Source organism: Barbus barbus, assembly GCF_936440315.1.
Source record: "Barbus barbus genome assembly, chromosome: 9".
Lineage (NCBI taxonomy): Eukaryota > Metazoa > Chordata > Actinopteri > Cypriniformes > Cyprinidae > Barbus > Barbus barbus.
The window spans coordinates 31,018,652-31,041,315 of NC_136737.1; the positions used below are offsets into that span (position 1 = coordinate 31,018,652).

At 37.8% G+C, this 22,664-nt stretch overlaps 2 protein-coding genes across 3 annotated transcripts in view; both read left to right on the forward strand.

Annotated features, from left to right (window-relative positions):
* LOC306874659 (phosphofurin acidic cluster sorting protein 2-like) overlaps positions 1-22,664 on the forward strand; it is a 127,882-nt gene that overhangs the window by 2,993 nt on the left and 102,225 nt on the right. The window lies entirely within an intron of this gene.
* On the forward strand, positions 18,256-20,925 carry LOC306874695 (uncharacterized protein). 2 transcript variants are annotated; one of them, XM_079424907.1, is made up of 4 exons: positions 18,256-18,361; positions 18,495-19,301; positions 19,419-19,585; positions 19,735-20,925. In XM_079424907.1, exons 3-4 carry the CDS (start codon positions 19,505-19,507, stop codon positions 20,116-20,118), a joined length of 465 nt encoding a protein of 154 aa, XP_079281033.1. In that variant the 5' UTR covers positions 18,256-18,361; positions 18,495-19,301; positions 19,419-19,504; the 3' UTR covers positions 20,119-20,925. The 2 variants fall into 2 exon arrangements, with proteins under 2 accessions (XP_079281033.1, XP_079281032.1); XM_079424906.1 differs by lacking the exon at positions 18,256-18,361 and having other exon boundaries at positions 18,683-19,036; positions 19,122-19,301.

The following is a 22,664-nucleotide window of genomic DNA, read 5'->3' on the forward strand; positions in this document are numbered from 1 at the left end:
GTGGCAGCAAGATACATTTTTAATGAGGCAAAAAGAACACGCATCACACCTCTGTTTATCAATTTGCACTGGCTACCCATAGCTGCTCGTATAAATTCAAGGCATTAATGTTTGCCTACAAAACCACCACTGGCTCTGCACCCCTATACCTAAATTCATTACGTCAGACTTATGTGCCTCTGGAAGCTTGCGTTCTGCAAGTGAACGTCGCTTTATTGTTCATCCCAAAGAGGCACAAAATCACTTTCACAGACTTTTAAATTAAATGTTCCCTCCTGGTGCAATGACCTGCCCAACTCAATCCGAGCAGCTGAATCCTTAGCCATCTTCAAGAATCGGCTAAAAACACATCTCTTCCATCTTTATTTGACCGTCTAACTATAGCTCTCTCTATTCTACTTCTATTATTAAAAAAAATAAACTAACACTAGCTTTTCTAATCTTTTTGTATTCTATCTATTTGTTTTCTTTTTATTTATTATACAATTAATAAAAGCAAAAAAAGGCCTCTAACACTAGCTTTCTTTTTTCTTTTTCTATTCTATCTGTTTTCTTTTTATTATATAATTAAAAAAACAAACAAACAAACAAACCTTGCTACGTGTACTGTGTTACGCTAACTGAGATTTGTTATAGCGCTTGCATATCATTGCTCTTTTGTTGATTTTGATTGCATCCATTGCTTTGGATAAAAGCATCTGCTAAATGACTAAATGTAATGTAAATGTCTAATATCTATGTAGTAAATGTGCATTTTGCCTAAAAACATCCTTTGGTTGTTACTATATTTGCAATGTATCACAACCTTTTTTATTTATTAATGTAGCAAGTGTGGATGTGTGCCACCTCTCTGTTGTTTTTCTGTTATTTTGGATGATGGTTCAGTACAGCGAGTAATTGTCTGACTAAAAGCAAACCTGGTGGCACATTAAGCTCCACAGAGAGCTGTGAGAACTCATGGGACCAGATTAATCAGCTCGGCCCAGATGTGTCTCGATGGCTTTGGTAATAAGAACAGGATGCTTCCTGAGACGTAGGGCGTCCCTCAAGTATCTGGACCTCAGCAGTTCACAGCTCCAGATCTGACGCCGCGGGCCGCCCCCGAGTCCTCTCAAAGAAAGGGCAAATGTGAATTATGCTCAAATGCCAAAGCTGTTTGCTTCATTTGTTCTGCTTCATACAGCATGGCTGGACTTCTAGAGGAACTACAGCTGAGTCTCTGTACCGATCGCGGTTGGGAATCAAGAACTAGAACATATGCTCATGACCGTCAGTTTAATTAATGAGTCATTTAATAAAGTAAAAACTATTTGAGTTATTGGAAATACTTGTTAAGCTACATGTTTTCCTTGAAATTGTGTGAGATTTCCTTAGTGTTGTAAAATTGCCTGTATATATTGCCATTTTGAGGTGTTGTGGAATGTGTGTACAACATTTCTGTTGCGATTGTGAATTAGCGGGTTAGCATTTCATGGTAAAATGCAGGTGTACGCACCCAAAATAAAATAAAAATATTTGGTCATGTCAGTTTCTCAACTATTTTATAAAGGTATTTATGCATTTAGTGGATGTGTTTATTCAAAGAAATGTGCACTGCATTGAAGCACATTTTTATCAATTCTTGCATGTGAATTTTGCTCGGAATTGAACCCATTATCTTGGTGTTAATAATAATAAATAATAAATTAAAATAAAAGAATCTAAGTTTTAAATAAGAAAAATACAATACAGTTTATAATATTCACATTCACATTCGTGTTAATGAAGAAGCAGTTGATTTAAATAAGCCAAACTCTGAGTTACTTCAGGCACAATCTAATGCTATTGTCATTGCAGTGCAGTGTTTCTAATCACGTCTTATATCGCAATGTTTAGTGTTTCATAAAATAGCCGGCAGTACCCAGTCCCAGTCTCTAGAAGGACACTATAGGTGTACAAATAACGAGGGCCGCTGGAAGTGATTTATAGATTCCTCCCCTCCTTCCTCATGTCCCTGCAAAGACAAATGAGTGTAAACCCAACCAGCCATAGATCAGGCTGCCGTAATTAAACATGCGGCTCCAATCCGTTTATGCAGCCAGCATGTCAATTATTCATGCTCGTTCATTGGGCCTTAATTGGTGTGGGACTCGGTGTAGGGTCATTATTTCTGATGAAACGCCAGCTGATGTACATGATGTTGTCCTTTCCCAGAGATCCATGCGGTGGAAGTGCATGCTTCACTGTACCTCTTGAAAACCATTGGTTTCTGTTTCTCAAGGGTCCCGCAGGAAATTAGCTGCACAGCTCAGGCTCATTTTCTGTTTTAAACCACTGATACACACTAAAAGGACTTCGGGGCGTCAGTAAATGTCAGAGGAAATGTCTCAGTGTTTATTTCATCCACACATGGATATCCGTAAGCTGTTGAAATATGAACATATCTTCTTTTGTGTTCTGCAGAAGAAAGAAAGTCATACAGGTTTGGAACATGATGGTAAATGATGAGAACATTTTTGGGTGAATTATCTTGGGCTGCTACTAATGATAATTGTTTTCTGTTGATTGCTCTATAGATTTTTATTAGTCGTTGATAGAACTATAAAGGAACCAAAATTGCACAATTCTTTGTGATTCCCATCCTTGCTAAACATGCATATACCTCTTATATAAGAAGCAATAGGCCAGTTATACTCCTTTTATCGCAGACTTGTAGGAACCTATTGATTTCAAAGCTGTTTAGCATCGGATCTGTGATTAACCGTGTAGTTTCCTGCTATTGGATGGTTTGATGTCTTTTTCATGGTACTCTTTTTAAGAGGTCATCCTCGGTATCTGACGTCTCGACGGGAGGCATTTTAATTAATTTCGGAGCGCCTCAGGACCCCGGCTGTGTCGTTTTGCGCTTCTCTCCCTCTCGTCGAGCTCAGACAGCGGTAGAGCAGCTATCACTGGATAGCGCTGATATGTTGGAGCATGTTTTTGATGAATTTTGGCATGTTCTGCCCTGGAATTGAGATATAAAGCGGCATTCGTTTCTAGTGTCCTGCTAAAAATCATATGGTCTATTGATTAAGGCAGACGTATATCATATTACAACAGAGTAACACCTCTGATAAGCCAATAGGGTCTATATAAATTAACTCAGTAAACATACAGAAAAGACAGTAAAAATGCTTCAGGAACCTGTTATTGGTTACCTAACATATGGTGAAACCCTGTTTAGTGCTTTTAAATTTGCATTATTTGTAGTTCTACTATAAAATTTAGTCAAATGTATGGTTTTCTCAAGTGAAAAATATGAATTAAATATAATTTACAGTGAAAAACAGCTAAAGGACATTCCTTATTATTAGTGCTGTCAAACGATTAATCGTTTTTAATCGATTAAAGTTTTAGTTCACATAATATATCTATGTGTACTGTGTATATTTATTATGTCTATATAAATACACACACATACAATATATATGTTGAAAACATTTACATTGAACAAAAACTTTTATTTTGGATGCGATTAATTGCGATTAATCGCTTGACAGCACTACTCATTATATTTTACATAAATAACTGTTATCAGTAATCAGTACATGGGGTGTTTTGTGTTGCGTTTTCGTTATTTAGTTCATCTGCATTGCATTATTTCAGTGTCGCGTGTTACCATGATGCTGTTTTGTAATTGTGTGTATGACTTTGTATGAGTACTGGTTATGGTTTATGGACAGCCCACTTATAATGAACTCTGAATTTGCCCTCTGTGTTATCATGGTGGTAACCTACATTTTAAGTTAAAAAACTAATTGTGGTTGTTTAAATATGAGTGTTTTAATACATTACTGTGCAGTTGCTAGGGTGCTGTGGGTGGTTGCTAGTGCATTTCTAGGTAGTTTCTGGTGTATTATTGGTGACAGTAACTTAGCAAGACTGTTCCTAAGTGGTTTCGAGGCTGTTTTGAGTGGTTGCTAAGCCATTGCTATATTGTTGCTAGGGTGATCAAAGTAATTATGGGAGACTGAGATGTGAAAACATCAAAGTTTAGATATATAGTGCAAAAACAGGCCAAAGGTTTTACAATCATGTCCTTACTGAGCAAATCAAAAAGAGACACCGTGTGTCTCGGGGGGCAGCACATGTGCATATGTGTTTCGGAGGGTCTGGTGTTTTCATGCTTGCATGCATCGAGCTGCAGAGATTGTGGCTGATGTGGTGAGAATAAACTGCGTTTGTCCTCTTCCTCCTTTTGTTCTTCCTGTGTCTGTATGCATGAAGGCATGTATGCACATACTGCTCAAAACCTTGGGGTTAATTGATTCTTTTTTATTATTAATATTGATAAACACAATGCCTTATGTTAGTTGACCCATCAAAAATTATGAAAGTAGAATTTTAATTTGACGTGTATTAAAAACAGTGTCTCTCACTTAAGTGCCATTTTCTTTCATTAATATGATATGCAAATACAGTTTTTTAGAATATACTGATAAGATTTGAAGTACACTATAAGCACAGTTGTTTTTCACAAGGGCTAGCAAGGTCCAAATCAGAGTTACCGATGAAAGCAGGATTTGTCCCATCAGGGAAGACATTTCCTTCAGGAAGAAATTACCACGACTTTCATCTCTCCCACCTTCTCTCCTTTCATCTGCTTCTCTCTCTTCCTCTCTTTATCTATCAGAGTCACTCAGGAAGATATAGCACAGGTTTCTCTCTGAATCTCCTCCGCAAGTGGAAAACTACCCATGAGCCCGCGGGGCATTGCTGAGAGCTGAGGCGACCAATTAGCAGTGCAGTGAGCGTGAGAGTCCTGAACTTTGATCATTTGCAGTGAAGTTACAGATCACTTACACATGCTGTGAAAACTAAATGATATACTTTATAATTAGGGCTGATTCAGTCTGAAGTATGAGGAGCAGTAGTGATACTGTCCTCAGCAAACACCTCTAAAAATACACAATATTATAGCCATTCTGGATAGTCCTACACTGAATACATAATTCTTGTCAAATATAGTGGTAGGGAAAACAGATGGTGTGTTTGATGAACTTATAATGTCTTCTTAATTTGAGCATTCTGCCATATGAGCGCTTTTATTAACACTTGGTTTCCTAGTTTCCTTCATTATTGACTCACGTTGTGAGAGTGTGTGTGTGTGTGTGTGTGTGTGTGTGTCTGTGTGTGTGTGTCTGTGTGTGTGTGTGTGTGTGTGTGTGTGTGTGTGTGTGTCTGTGTGTGTGTGTGTGTGTGTGTGTGGGTGTGTGTGTGTGTGTGGGTGTGTGTGAAGAGGCATTCGGTTTTTCATAAGAAGTGTTTCCTCTTCAGGAAGGAGCTCCATGCAGCCTCTTCCTGTGACTGTTTGATCCATCCCAGCCGTAGTTTATATATTTAATAATACAAGATAATTAAGTCAGTGGTATAAACGTGTGAGATTTAACACTAAACAGACGATTATATTTAAAAACAACACATCTGAACAATGAAAAACAGAATCCAAAACCCTCACTCAAGTGTTCTGCTAAAGTCAGATACACTGCATTAGAGCATGATGGTGTATCTGCAGATAAATAACACAGGAGCTTATCTGAATGGACAGTTAAAAGTGACAGAGTCCCTGCAGTACCGTGACGGAGAGCTGAGGTAAGAGTAGAGACTAATGCATGTTCAGTAGCCTGATGGTCTGAGGCACAAACACTGGATGAGTTACACACTGAAGTCAGGTTTAGGAGCATGAATAATGATGTTTCCTTTAGAAGACACCACCGGTAACAAACGAGGAGCACAGAGACATTCCTGTGACTCAACAAGTAGAACGTGTGTTTGAATGCATCATAATAAATAATGATGATCAAAATAACTGTGTATAATATTCAGGTTGTTAATAACACTATGCATAATAGTATTATTATTATACAACACACTGAGATTATTCAAATGATGAAGATGGTACTCAACTTGTACTCAAATTGTATCTTATAATAATAATAACAATACTATACATTATTTTAATTACAATACATTATTTTGGTATTATTTATCAAATATTATAGTATTTGTTAATATTTAGAATTTACTGTTATTTTTATATTTTCAGTTTATATTTTATTTTTAGTTTACATGTTATTCAATTGTTTCATTAGTTTATTTTAAATTTACCTTGAATTTATTTTAGTTTCAGTCATTTTAATATGTTAGCGTAACCTTATTTTAGTTAGTTGCCAAGGCAACATTTTTTTATTTAAGCATATTTAATCTAATATATCTTGGTTTCAACTACCAGCGGTGTTTTAATAGATTTAGTTTTAGTTAACTATAACAACACTTGTATTCCTTGTATTAAACAGCTAAATGAATTCTGGCATATAAATCATCAAACAAACACATATTTGTGTGTGTGTGTGTGTGTGTGTGTGTGTGTGTTGAAGGAACATTTTATCTGCATGCAAGAGAGATCAAGACAAAGAGCAATGCTCCAAATACCATCAAACAGCACTGAAACACACCGATCTGTGAGATCCATGAGTCACCATCACCATCTGTGTCACAGCATACAGATACGCGCGCGTGTGTGTGTGTGTGTGTGTGTGTGAGAGAGAGAGAGACAGCCGTAACACAGCACCTCACACTACAGAGCCATTGAGCTGAGCAGAAAGAGGAAGCTGTATGTCTGTGGAAGTGGGATAAAGTGTGTAAGAGCAGACGTTCATTGTTCTGAGCCGGCCGAGTGTGAGTGATGTGCATTAAACACAATGCACTGGTCAACAGGAGATTAACAGGACGCTTTTACTGCATTATCTCCCTCTTGTTCATTCCAGCAGATTCTTGATGTTCCTCTAGTGATCATTATGAATATATTAAAAATAACACCCCAGGACTGTCATGTGCAGTGTGTTGCATCATATAGTGACACGGTTTGCACTGATTGGACTGTTTTAAGTATCAGAATGAGACTGATTTCATTTCATTTTAGCATCTCTAGTGGTGTGGATGTTCATAAATACTACAGCAGAGCAACCAGAACTAGAAACACCAACTAGTATCTACCTACTGTACCAGTAGAGCTGGACACACACAGCAACAAAGTACCTGGCCATTTGAACAATGAAGTGACTGAGCTCAAATAAACACAGAGGGAATCAGCTCACAGTTGAGTTCAAGGAGAGTGGGATGTTAACATGATGTTAAAATGACAACACAGCGCTCCTATAAGCATAGAAATACACAGCACACAAGTATTGATCAAATATAACCGTTTTATTGATGCAAAAATCCCTAAGTTCTTCACAAACGATACGCACAATGTTGTCTTGGCAAACACAAGCTATCTAGGTTTTCTGGTTTTGGAATAGGACAATAAAATTAAGATGTATTAAATTATTGTTATCATAAGTGCAATTAGAGTTATTATTGGCCTTGTTATATTTATAATTCAGGATTCACATAATAAGTTTCCAAAGCATCATAAATAACTATGATGATGCTAACGGTCTAATCAGATTCAATGATCTATGCTAAGCTACGCTAAAAGTGCTACCGCCAGACCCGGAGATCGGCTAAATAGATTCAAAAACGGTAAAACTCAACTGTTTGACTCTTGGGGAGTTGGAAAATAAGCCTATTTTCAAAAATAGTGGAGTGTTCCTTTAAACTATTTACTGTTTAAATCTGACATTTCATTTGATTTGTGTGATGCACTACCTTTTAAATGCACTACTATTGTGAACACCAAAAGCACTGGGGCTCCGTATTCAAGGTGAATTTTACTGTGAACATACACTGTTATTATTGCCCAGCCTTGGTTTTGTTTATCATTTCTTCTATTATAGGTCAGTGAAGTATATTTGGAAACAGTGTTTTGTTTATATGGAGTGTTTCCCATGAGCAGAGAGAGCTGGACTGCACACACAGGCAAGAGAATGTCTTACAATGCAAGTTATTTCCTGTTTGACTCAGATCCTGGCTGCAGGGTGGCAAACCTGTGGCCTGTGAGTCAGCAGAGAACGGGGCATAAACTTGCCCTCAGAGTGAGCACAAAATAGTCTGTCTGCTGAGTCAAGCGACGTGTATTCGTTTCAGAAAAGTAGAGCAGGGCAGCCTGTGCTGGTGACCGTGAGTTTACATATCTCTGTGTGATGCAGCAACACTTCCTCATCATATAGACGGGAAAGCTGGAAGAGCAACATGGCATTTGTCTTGCAAATATTGCAGTGTTTCATAAAAATGTTGGAGCCTGACCTCTGAATGAGCGGGTTTTCCGGGAGGGTGTTCATTATGCAAATGCTGCAGGTTGTTGTTCATTATGCTTGAGATGCTGCAGTCACGAGACAAACACGAGGCTTTGATCTCCACCTCTCAATGGGGAACAGAAGAGGTGTTTACGTGCCAAAGTGCACATCATTGGCATGGCTGTGCTCAGAAGCATGCTTTCCATGCAGGAGAAGCATCTATGGGTGCTGTTTGTGTGGTATATAGGACTAGAAGAATAAAAAGTCCGTCAGCATTTACTTGCCATCATGCCATTCCCGACTTTCCATTGTGGAAATCAAAAGGAGAATTTTCCTGCCACTCTTTTGCATGTAATGAAAGTGAATGGCAACTGAAGGTCTGTTCACACCAACACAAATGTTCCCATGAAAATTCAGTTCGATTTTGCACACAGACCAGTGTGTAACTGAAATAGTAAATAAAAGAAAGATTACTGGATTACATTTGTACTATTTGGATTACTATTGTATTACTTTTTCAGATTTTGTTGAAAATTGCATGTTTCATTCAGTGCTAGTTATCATTTCTTTGTAATTATTTGTGAAATTGTTTCAAAGTAAATCCTAAAGTATTTTCAGTGTACACCAAACGGTGTGAAAATTTCTGTTTTGACACACTTGGACAAGAAAGAAAATCAAACAGTATTTCGGATTTATGTATTCATAGTATCATAAAAACAGGTTAATTCATGAACTATATTTCAGGTCTTCTCAAGTGGCGTGATAGCTTTGTTATATAAACAAACAAAAACATCGAATGTCAGATTTCTTTTGTTAAAATAATGGTCAATTTCCCTTAAATACAAAAATAGCAACAAATCTCTTAAACTGCAGTTTGCATCGACTGGCTGTATAATTATATTATTAGAATATAAACAAGAGAAATTGCGTTGGTTTTGTCTGTGAATAGGATGATTTAGGTTCAGGTTCTAATGTAGCTCATTGATTAGCTCGGGTCATTATGGGTGTTGGTCTTCTGTCCTGCTGATGTGATTTCCTTTAGTGTTACAGCCCGAGGTGCCACTGAAAAATCACTGCTAATTACAGCCATTCACTCATTTTGGGAAAAGACACGACCTTGAGTTGCTGTTTAAAGGTCAGTCCTGGTGTCATAGGTTGGATTTCAGCAGCCTTGGTCCCTGAAATTTATTTCCCATCATACGGATTTTAAAAAGGTGATAGTTGAAGAGTTATAAGCAACAAACCAAAGCCAACTATGAGGTAAATCAAAACACCACAAACTTTGATTTGAAACAAAATCGTATTGGAAAATTGAACAATAAGGCAAAGGTACAAGACTTAGTTTTAATGGTTTAATATTTAATGACGAAATAAACTACAATCCTATAAATCACTGTGCATGACATAAAAAATGATGAATAAATATACAACTATTGATTTAAAGATGCTGAATATGTTACGTCATTGCGCTCAATAGAGTGTAACCTTCGGCTCTGATTTGGAAAGATTCTCTGCAGAATCATGGGTAATGTAGTTTTTCCACCAGGAATAGTGATACAGTTCTTTAGATCATTAAATCTTTAGATCAGTGATGCACTTTTCTTTTTTCCGGTTCTGTTCACTGAAAAGTTCTTTGAGGAACCAGATGGTAAACAGAACATTTTAATAATCTAAAGAACACTTTAAAGAACCTTTTGTGGAATGGAAAGGTTCCATGGATATTATATGTTCATCATGGAGCCATCAATCCCAATAAAAAACTTTTATTTTTAAGAATGTAGCAAGACATAATTTCATGTCAAAGCAGTGGTTCTGGGCGTAAAGTCACACTGCATTACATATCACACTTTACTGATAAATGTATTGCAATAACCTTGTTTATGGATTTTTATTTTTTTTCATTTGGCTACATTTTGCTAACCCTGCAATCGGTTGCTTTGGCAGTTTTTATAAGAATGGTTTACAAAGGATTTACACAGAAATTAATTTCTCATGCTTCATAAATGAGGCTCTGCATTGTTTAAAATAATACGCTTCAAGGAACTTGCGCCCCCCTGCAATACACATAACCTTCTGCCCACACTTTACGATTGCATAATTCATATCCTGTGGCATAACACGCACAAACAGAGGAACAAGGTGTTTTGACAGCAGATACATATTTGTGTGTGTAGCCGTATATGCCTCAATCTGTATTTTCACATGCGTGACCTTAAGGTGTGCCGAGATTACGTTCATAATCAGGGTCTTAGAACAGATCAAAACACACACACTCCTCCCTCTGGAAACGGGTTTGTTGTTTAGGGCAGGTACAGACTAATACTCAATCATCTGTGTCGGCAGACCGTGTTTTAAGACTTAGCGGGCTATTTATCATGACAGATTTACAATCATAACAACCTCCCCACAATCCTCTGTTCCCTGTGGGAATATGTCAGAGTATTTCATAATACTATCATGGCTGCTGTGTGTGTGTGAGAGATGGTGATTGAAGGCAGTGTGTGCTGTCTCGCTCCGGGTGCCACGGGCAACACCATCTCTGTTAAGCTTCTTACAGTCGGGAATCATTAGGGAGCAACCTGTTTCCGTTCATGCCAAGAGTCTGCGCTGAGATTGGCACATCCTCCCCGAACACAGAAAAAGAAACGCTGACCGAAGGCTGAAGGCATCTTCACACTGGCTAATGTGGCTCTGCAGCGCCTCTAAATCGGGTTGCTCTGACCCTTCATGACCCAGAGTATATGAGGACATGTGCAGGTCACATTTGACCAACATCTGTGTGCAAACTCATTGTGTTTGAGTGTGTTTAGGCCTATAGGTCCACTAAGATTGTAGGACAAGGTTCCACAAAAACACATTTGTATGGCTTCGTAATTTCCATTATTTTGCCATTATACCAAGAGTATATTTTTTGTTGTATTTTAATCAGGGTTATTATATAGCCTAACTTTTGTTACTTTAAATAAAATAAACTTGTAATAAACAGCTAGTTCCCTAGGAAACAATTCTTATTTTTATTTATTTTAACTTGATGTACTAAAATAACTAAAACTAAAAGTGATAATGATAATAATAAACAAAAAACTAAAACTAATACAAATGAGAGAAGCACACAACAATATTATTATAGACAAAACAGAAAATATAAAGATAAAAACTAATTCAAACCATTAATAAAAAGTACTATACTATATGCCATAATAAAATGCCACAATAAAACCTTTTTTTATTAAAAGCAATAGAAGTTTACAATACTTACATGATATACCTTTCAAGTTTGAGGTCAGTAAATATTTTATTTTGGAAAGAAATTAATCATTTTATTCAACAAGGGCACATTAAACTAACAAAAAACGACAGTCAAGAAATGTATAATGTTACAAATAAATGACTATTTCAAATAAATGATATTATATTTTCAACATTGATATTAATCAGAAATATTTCTTGAGCACCAAATCAGCATATTAGAAGGATTTCTGAAGGATCATGTGACTAGAATAACTATATATATTTCATGTTTAACACTGTAAAGCTGCTTGCTTCTATGCAGTCTACTGTATAAAGTGCTATATTAAAAAATGACTTGATTTGACTGGAGTGCTGAATCGCAGAGCCGGTGCAAACATATCTACATCAGTGCGATCAGATGCTTTCTTAACTGATGCTTTCTCACCGCTGTTATTATAGGAGTGTGTTTAGTTTGTTATTGAGAGGAAAGCACACAGCACATATTGACATATTCATGTAGATAATTCCAGCATTGTAATAACAGTAAACCACTGCTCAGATATGTCCAACTTCTTTCTATCCCTAAATCAGGGGTGTCCAAACCTGCTCCTGGAGGGTTTAGCTCCAGCCCTAATTAAACACACCTAATCCAGCTAATCAAGGTCTTTAGACTTACTAGAAACTTCTAGTCAAGTGTGTTGGAGCTCAAATCTGCAAGATGTCTGCCTCCAAGACCAGGATTGGACAACCTTGCTCTACAAAGTTTAGGGCCTTTAATGAAATGAAGGAGGCTGGAGATGTGGCTTGGCAGGTAGTTCACATGCTCTGACATGTTGTGCAATCATAATTTATCATCTTGTTTGGGGTCAGAGGTGATGACTCGCATTGTTTTTGCGGCTGGTGTGACTGGCCAGAGTTCTGACTGGGATGTTGTCCTGAGGAGATGCTGGATCAGCAGCCGTGGTCAGGATCTTATGTAAGACTGACACTGGATCCTGAGAGACTGAGCCAGAACAGTGAATGTGCCTCTGTTTGTGCTTTTTCTCATGATCTCTGGCATGGAATGTTTGGGCCGTTCCAGGGGCTTTTCATGCCACAGGGCCTTTCAATGACCAGCACTGAATAGCTTCAGTCGGGTGGCTGTGTTTTGAGCTGACCCAGCATAAACGTTTCTCTGCCTGCTCTCCATCAGAGCCATGAATGAAGAGCAGGAGAAGTTGATGGAGAGTTGCACATCCAGTTAAAGAGCTCACTTTATGGAATATCTTGATGATGATGTCCTTGATATTTACACATATTCACAGAGGTGACTCTACACTGGGAAAAAACTATTTTCACTGAGAAATTGCTAGTTAGCGTTTGCACACACTTTTAAGCATTGTGGTTTAAAAACAAGTAATCTTAAGCCATTAAAACGCAATCAGCAGCAAAAGAGAACTCATTTTTCTATATGCGCGCACTGTCTGAGAGACGTGAGACGAGCACATGTGAAGACGGAGTTATTTTTGCTGCTTTATAGGCCTTGAATGGTTAAATACACACACTTGTATGTGTCAAAATGCCCATTTTTGAAAGTATCCTCGTAAACACAGTAATTAAAGGGTGTATTCACACCAGGAAAGTTTGCTTTCACACGGCCCTTTTTGCAATTGAACCAGAAATTGTAAACAAAACCACACGTGTGCCAAGGTCTTCGATTCATTGCACAGAAATTCTCAAGCAGGGAAAACAGGAACTGCAAAAACAGGCTTTATTCTTTTACTGATTTGCTGTTATCAGATACTAACGCAATATGAAGAAACTTATGAGCATCAAATGAGACAATGTCATATGATGTAGTTACGACTTGCTGAAAATAAAATCTATAGATATAAAATACTTAAAGCATATCAAAATGTTAGTTTAAACATTTAACCTAGATAAATGTGCGCTATTAGGTGCATATCCAATCATTTGTGCGGAGAGTGGAAGCTGAAGCGCGCTTCAGGACATCAGTGGAAACAAATTAAATACGCCGTAATTGTTGCTCATAAAGGCAAGAATAAATAAACTCATAATTTCCACGTGTTTTTAAGCATTGCGGTTTAAAAACAAGTGATTTAAGCGATTGAAATGCAAACAACAGCACTATATGCGCAAGCTGTGTGTTTCTGAGCGTGCTTTCTGCAATTGGGTCGGATCGAGGCCGGTTCATATTCACACCTTAAACGGACCGTACCAGAGTTGGTTTGGAAGCGGACCGAGACCACCTCTTCAGCTGGGTCTCGGTTCGGTTGTTTGGTGCGCACCAGAGTGCGATTGCTGCATTCACACCTGCCCAAAAGATCCACACCACAGGGGGAAATGAGTTTGTTTGTTTGTGAATGCACACTAAGTCTTAAAGCAAACGGATAAGAAACCAGTTTATTGGATCCGGGTAGCTCTTAAAGTGACAGCAGTCTAATATCCCTGCTGTCTGTCATTCATGCTAATTAAACAACAAAAGATCTCTCAATGCTCGTCACTTTTGTATTTTAATAAGAAGAAATATATATTTAAATGTGAAGAATATGCAGTGTTTTATACATTTGATTAGTTTATACAATGAATGTATGCAGCATTTCTTATTTATTTGTTCTACTGTAGTGTTTGTCTGATTGCTTGTAATTAGTTTCTTATTTTTATTTAATTGCTGATTTTTTAGGCTAGTATTACTTTTTGTGTGATATTGACACTGGTGGCAAGAATTATGAAATTTCTATGGTATCAAAAATCAAAAATAACTACAGTATATTGTGATATATATTGTAACCGTGAAATAAAATGACTCATATTGTGATATAAGATTTTGGTCCCTACAAGTTTCATACCTCAAAGCTAACTCTCCAGTTTAAAAATATAGATACTAGGGATGTACCACTTTTTCCAAAACCAATGCATTTCATACAGGCTGCTAGTTTCACTTTCACTTCAAATAAAGTTGTGTAGGCTTGATGTTTAAAATAATTGTTCCTTATAGTGAATGCCCTAATATTTGTATTTTATATATGCGATTTAGTGCTAAAAAAGGAAAACTTTATTGTTAAAACTTCACAATTTATACATATCATGATTTACTGCTCATTTTACAGGTGAAGGGGTTAGCCAATCATAAGAGTTCATTTACATATAAAGGTCTTAAAGGTGCAGTAGCAAAAACAACTGGTTTTAATTCTAAAGGGCATGGAAAATGCTAATGAAAAAAAAAGAGAAAGAAAAAACCCCTAAAACTATGGCTGTTTGTTCTAGCTGTAAGTGGATAATTGACCAAAAGTGAAATTACTGTACAGGGGGAATGGCATCTTTAATGTCTTTACCACGCACAGTACATAAAGCGTGGCTTGTAGTGTGTGTCTCTAATGCAGGACTCGAAGTGGCATTAGTGTATGTGGTTGTGTCCTTGTTGCAGAGTTAGAGACCAGAGTGGGGTTTACAGAGAGGGAAGGAGTGAAAATACTGAGAAAATAAATCAAGAGTGAGGTATTTCAGTCCTCAGAGAGGGTGAGTCATACAGCACAGAGAAATCAAGGCGTGTGTGTGTGTGTGTGTGTGTGTGTGTGTGTGTGTGTGTGTGAATCTCAGGATAAGCTCCTGACAGACTCTGGAACGTGAAGTTGAAGAAATCTCCAGGATGAAAGTGTCGGCTGGGTGGTATTTGAAGTTCAAAGGCTCCTTTCAAATACATGTTCCTTACATTTTCATTTCCGAAAATGTTCATTTCAGATTTAACAGAAAATTGAAGTGTAGCATCCGAACACATTTTGATATTTTGCGAAGTGCGAGGAGTAATTAAACAGATTAACATGAATTTCAGTCTAAACCAACTACGTTTTTGTGTGCTACTTGAGGGCATAATGATGTGTAGGGCACAGCTTCCTGTCTTGCCAAAGGCATTATTGATCCAGATAAACACTCAGGACGGCAGAGTAATTAGCTCCCAGAAGACCATAGAATGAGTTCATACCTGCTTAACTCCTGAATCCACCACACAGACAGGCTCGCCAGTGTTTGGCAGCTAGAAACACACCTTTGAGGTCACGCGTGGAGCTTCTTTTACACCAGCAGTGGAGTTAAAAATAATCCAAACAGGTTTCCCCAACAATCTGCCTGTCTACCATTGGTCAATATACAAAGTGCACACATATTATATTATGTAAACAAAAACTTTTATTTTGGATGCGATTAATCACGATTTATCTTTTTTTTTCATTAGTATATTTTGAGCTTTACTTTTCAAGGCTTACCCTTTTCAACTGGCAAGCAATAAACTAGCTCCTGCCTTTATGTATGGTTTATTAAACGATTATTATTTTGCACTCACAATCAGTCAAAATGCAATTTGATTGCATTTCTCTGAACATGAGCTTTGATAGCACTGCCTCCATTTGTTTTGTTGTGTTTATTCACAGTGGTTTTACACAATTTGGAGCATCTGCATTTAAAAGGTCATGTGAGCAACCGCACAAATAAATCAGACTGAAGCAGAAAATCATAACTGGGGACTAATTATGATGGCACCAAATAATCGTATCTCTCTCTATGTGTCTCTGTCTGTAAGGTTGTGCAGTCTGACGCTGAAGAAGCTGATCGTTCTGAAAGAGCTGGACCGTGAACTCAGTTCTGTTGTTATCGCTGTCAAGATACAGGTAAAATGACACCGTTACTATGTTGCTTCTGTGTATGTTCTGGTCTGTCGAAGGTGGAGTGTTGCTGTGTCGCTCGGTGTTTGATATACAAGGGCTAAGAGCTTTACACAAGACACGGTGGAAACTGTGAGCTGTTGCCAAGGCGACAGCTTGCTCAGTGGGAAGATAGGCTTGAGCGCAATAAGATGGCATGTGGGGGGGCTGAAGAGGTGCATTGTGGGATATACTGAGGGGGTAATTTCAGAGCACTTGGAAGGCCCTTAGCATTCCACACAGGTCGCTTTGGTCACACTGTTTGTGTTTGGTATTTTTGTAAAGCTTTGACTGTTTAAAAAGAGAAGTATTTTTACGTCTATATTATAAATATTTCTAAACCTTCATTTTCTTAGGGAAATAGCAAAAAAACAAAAACAATCATGTTTTACGGGCTGTTCACACAACGTGTCTTTGCGTCTAAAAATGCTCAGGAATGGTTTTTAAAAAATCACAACACAGAATGCGGCAAATAAAACCAACTTGCAATGCTTGCCCCCCCTACGGGGGCTGTGTCCAAATTCAGGGTCTGCATCCTTCGGAGTACTCATTTGAAGGATGTTACGTCACAGCGCCGCGACGAAGGCTGTCCAAATTCGTAGGATCCTTCAAATGCGGCCCACAAATACGTCCTCCTTTTCCCCGAATTGGAAGGATGGGTGTGGTGGATCCTTTCCCGTCCTACCTATCCCATAATTCTTTTCGGCAGAGCGTAATGGCGGACGAAGCGAGCGGTAGCGGAGTGGGAGAGGAGTTTCTCTGACAAAACAAGCTAAAGTTTATGCTTCGGCTCAATGAATTTGTAGGAGAAATTAGTAGAATACTTAAAAACAAATAAAAATAGGCTATAATGGCTTACCTGGATGTGACTGTCTTGTAGTCTGATATAAAAAACTCTCCGACAACGAGCAAAGAAAGTATTTAATTTATTGAATTGCTTTATTTCTTCCAAAAGAATTCAAATGAGGAGAATAACTCTTTGTTTGTCCATTTTCCCGCTTCTTGCTTGGCGCTGTCACGGTTGCTAGGCGACAGGATATGAGCAACGGGTAAGGGAGGGAACTGAAAGAAGGGTAGGCTGTCCAAATTCACAAACACCGACTTCCGGGTTTTGTGGACGTCGGAGGATCCCTCCTCCTTCAACCGGGTAGGAAGGATCCTAAGGAGGATGCAGACCCTGAATTTGGACACAGCCAGCGTTTCGAGAGCAGACGGCTGACTCAGCCGGCGCAATTTCTCCAGAGCGACTGCGGGAGAGCTGATGACCACACAGCTGTTTCACGATTGGCCAAATTCACCACATGACAACAACGACGTGTATTTTGGGTTTATTCTGACAACTTCAGTCCCACTAATGCTCATATACGGACTTTAAAAAAAATAAAAATAAAAATAAATTAACTTTTCATGTCATCTTCATCTCGTAAATCATGTTTATTAAAAGATTACAATTATTTTTACTGCAATCACTTTTTTGTTAATTCGTTTATATAGGTTTTGTGCATAGGTTTATTTTGGACCTTTTTCATACAGACCCTTTACAGTATTAAGCTGCATAACCTATTTAGATAATCATTTTTTTATGGAATAAATCAAATGTCAATCTTACAGACTTTTAATATAATGTGGTCATCATGGATTCTGATTGATACTAATTGTCTAGTTGCTGGGTTCATCCATCTTCACTTGTTGCATGTGATTACTGCCAACAACTCAACAATAACGGCATTTCTATAGCTTCCAGTTCGTCTGCAATAAAGCAAGCAAACGCCACGTGATCTGCCATGACTGAGGTAGATGCAGCAAACTACGAGAGCCCCGAAGTGTCCGACTTGACGACTCCGTTTTCAACTCCGCCCCTGACTGCAAGCGGCTACTCTCGTTGACCACCGTCTGTAGCCGTGCTTCAAGTCGAACGCACCTAGAGTCACAAAGGAGATGACCCCATCTCACCGCCTTGACCTGCTGACTGATGCCCTTTTGCATTATGGACGGAGGAAATCAACTGACCTAGGTTTGTCCACTGCTGCATAACCTGTCAAAATTCTGTGCTGGTGGTTCACTGTTTATGCATTTGATATTTTCTGGAGTGAAGCTGATCACACACAAATTGGTCAGTATAAGAAAATTAAACTGTCTTTACAGAGGTGCAGCTCCTGCAAAGACTAGACAAAGCAGAGAAAATATCGATTCTCGCTCAAGAAGATATCTCATCTGTCATCAGAGAGGCACCAGGTAAACAATGCACATAAGAAGCAGGTAACTATAGTTGTAAATGGGAGACTTTTAGATTCCATTTACAAGCGCATTTTGCACAGACTATGTACCATTGACGCTTGTCTTGCTTCCTGTTATTTTTGTTGTCTAGTGTTGGTTTCTGAGGGAGAGATGGAAGAAAAGGGAGATGGAGCTAGCCCAACAGAAACAGAAACCAATAAGTAAGCAACTGAAGTGAATGTGTGAATGTCTTGAATACTGTAAGATATGTGAAGGAGTAACATTAAATGAAGCACTTTATTAGAGCAGTAGTAATGTCTTAAAATGATCTGTCTGTAGATGGAAAAGGGACTACATCATCAAGCTGATTCAGTTAGAAGTAAGAGTTTAATGTGTTATGTAAGACTAAATGGTAATTACAGCCGTCTTATAGTGCCCTGCTGGAAGCCTAGGTGTGAATACAGTAACAGCATAGTTTTGAAGGACACTGTCACAGTGGTTATAAATGAAGAGTTGCTATAATGCTGCAGTAATTTAATGTGGTATAATAAGTAATCACTTACCACCAAGGCCTCCCTTATAACATATACAATGTTTGCTCAGGTTTCTGCTTGGTAGCTACTGAATTTGTGCTGCACTTCTTGTGATGTATAGATCTGGGACTCGTGAGTCGTACATGGAGGGTGAAACAGAGTAAGCAAGCAGTAATCTGTCTGTTACTGTACTCTGATCAAGTGTGTAAATAAAATTTTATCATATTTATTTGCTGACCATGTAGAATTGAAGACTCTCTGCTGAACATGGAGAAAAAACACCGCATTGGGAGAAGATGGCAAGAATCTGATTCAGACTTCCAGTCGACCCTTAAAGATGTTGACTGTGAGCTCAGAGGCCAACTGATCTGCAAGGCTAGAACTGAATCGAGCTGTCCTCCTCCATCTGAAAAGAAAATATCCAGGTAAAGTACTGTGGATAAGTAGATACAATAAGACATTATGATCAAACTTTAAAAAGGAGCATGATACAAACTGATCGATTCATTTCTCTGCATGTGTGTTTCCTAACTTTGCTTCAGATGGACAGGGCATTGCCATTAGACTGTCCAACAAGAGACTGAGACAGGCAATAAAGGAATACAATAGCATTCAGTGGCCACCACAGATGAGCATCTTCCCTGCAACAATTGATTTTCAGGAAGCATGCGATCCCTCTTGGCATGTCTACTTCTGCTTTGATGACACTGTAAGTATAGTTACCTAACCCTAGTAACCACACAGCAGTCACTCTAGTAACCATCTGACACCGCTTACTAACCACAACTACCTGACAGTCATTTTAGAAACCACCTGGTAAAATGACATAGCATTTAGTTGTCTTTTGTCTTCCTCCAGATCGAAGAAGATGATGTTTCACGGAGTCTAAAAAGGCGAGGGATAGATGCCTTGCATATGAAGACTTGGGCAGCTGAGGAAAAGCGCATGCTTTACCAGGAAATGAGAAGAGTGACTGAACATCTCCATCAGCAGCGTACCTTTCTGTGCTCTGCCATTAAAGACACAGAGCAGCCTGGTGCAAAAGCTGCTCTCATCCAACGTCTCCAACAGCTGGAGAGAAAACTACATCAAGCCACTGTGATGTTTCACCCACATGTTCCAGACATTGTTCCTGAAGACAGTCCCTACTTGTGTCAGGCCCTCCCCATGTCAGGATTTCAGACACTGGTGTTCAATGATGATGGAGATAATGATGACTATGAGGATGACAATGATAACTAGGACTGGAAGCAATTGCTTGGGAATTATTCCTTAGGCAATTTTCTCCCACAACAAAAATGACTAACACTGTTTCTCATCATCTTTGAGAAATGTTTCTCAGCCCGTCCATCTGTCTTTCACCTGGGGCCTCATTTCTAAAGTGTGCGTACGCTCAGATTTGATCTTAGTGTGAGTACGCTTAAATCCACGCCAGCGCTCATATTTATAAAGACTGTTTGAGCACTGCAGGTTTCTGTTCTTGCAGCACGCTGGTCTAAATTATGATTGGTGATATTTTATGTTAATGACATTAATTAGGAGTCGTTTACAAGGCAGAGAGCTGAAACCATTCAATTGCGTGTGAGTTGAAGATCATTTGCGATTCATAGATTTGACATCTGAAAGAGACGGACATTTTATAACTGAGGCCCCAGGTGTGAAGTTCAATCTTTCTGTGAACACAGGAGATTATTTACATTTCCAGTGTTGTATGATATCATTGTATCCTGTGAAAAATGAATGATTGTAAATGCAAAGCGGAAAATGTATATGTTGCAGCAGATCACAGAAAAAGTTCATGGTGGTGGAATATAATGTAGATGTGCTGTTTTACTAGGTCTGATCAGCTTAGGTACTGTTTTTAAGCACACACATCACCAGTAGTCTGTGTGACGACAAATTGTGTGTTTACCATATTGTGATTATTTGACTTATTTACTGTAATGTACAAATGTGATCAATGTGCGTGAGGTGCTTTGTTTTTGTGAGTTCACCAAACCAAATCCCCTTTGACTAAGTTTAAATGACAATAAAGTATTGAATCCTCTGAAGCAACTATAAGTTTGTAAAAAATAACAGGGAACATACAGGTGTATTGACTCTACAATACAACTTTCTCTAAATTAGTTACAGCCGTGTTTTCAGCCATTGTCACAGCACGCTTGAAAAGTAATTGACTTAATAAATGACTTCTACAATGATTTTACAGTCATAATCTGCCAGAGAGTGTGCCACATACAGGAGGTTCTTGCTGTTATTGGCTTGAAATGCTATAGATCCAGGTCTATGTAGATGAACATCTTATTTTCTCTCTTCCCATTGGCTGCTTTCATTTTATGTTCACAGTCTTCGTTTAGTGAATGTATATTACATTTAGTTTTATCTTTAGTTCGTTGCTATTGACGCTGCTATTGCTGAAACACGTATCTGGTTAAGGCTAGAAGGGATATGTATGGCGCTACTGGGCATGCGCACAACAATACAGTGTAATGTTTGTCACACTGTACAAAAATAATTCATATTTTTTCATTATTGTAAGGGCATGTTTAAGGTTGGGGTAGGTGTAGACGTTAATAAAACACAATTTAATAGGTAGACAATTCATTTCATTGTTCGTTTCTGGTCGGAGCTTTATCCCCCCCCCCCCCCCCCTTTTTTTATTATTAATCAAATAACATTCACAGGGGATACAGTCAAAGCAAAAAACATACATACACAATCAGAATACAAAACAGTAATTACCTGAACAAAAGTAGTAACAAAAAAAAGAAATGTAAAGAAAAAGGAAATAAATAGTTACTATAAACAAAATAATTTATAGAAAAATTAAAATAAACTATAACTAAAATGAAAAATTACACATAAAATGTCAACTTCAAGAAATACTCAGGAGGTAATCCTTACAACAAAGTAATAATTTTTTTTCCATCAATACAGTTGTTTTAACAGCTTTCTTATTAAGTGATGAGCAGAGGGATTCATAAAATAATTTCAAATCAATACAAAAAATCCTAAAATTGGGCATACAATCAGTAACTTTAGATGTATGAAGATGAAATAGGCCACAAAGAGTTAAGAATTTTAAGATATCATCCTTTGATCCTGATTCCCAAATCAAAAACAGTACATTACTTATTTCAAAATTAAAAAGCTGAGAAAACAAGCCAAGACATTTCTTTCCATAAATCCTGTGCATAATCACATTCAAAAAATAAGTGTGATATTGTTTCCAAATTAGAATTACAGAATGTGGATTGTGACGAGATATCCAACTGAAATTATGAAAGTAGAGAATTACAGGGATAGTACATATGAAGAATTTTATAGTGAAGTCTTTTATCTTGTTAGGTAACAGAAACTTGTTAATACCAGCCCAAATTTGAATAGTAGAAAGAAAAGGGTCCTTTAGTTTCCACGTATAAAATGCTTTAGGATGAGAACTACATTTCTTAATAAGTGTTTTTCTAATCCAGAAATTGTTACATTTAATATTACAAAGCTCTAGAACTCCAATCAAATTTTGGGGGATTTCACATTTTAAAGAACTGTAACAATTTGCCCTAAACAAATGTAACAATTTGGGTGAAATGGAATTAATTACCCACTCAAACACTCTAGGTGAGATTTCCAATAAGAATAGAAGTTACCATCCTTTTTTTAACAAATCTAAAACAAAAATTACACCTTTGTCAAACCAGTTTTTCATAAAGACGGACATTTTTCCATGCAGCACATTGTGATTATTCCATAGAATACATCTATGAGGGGAAATATTGTGACAGAAGGCA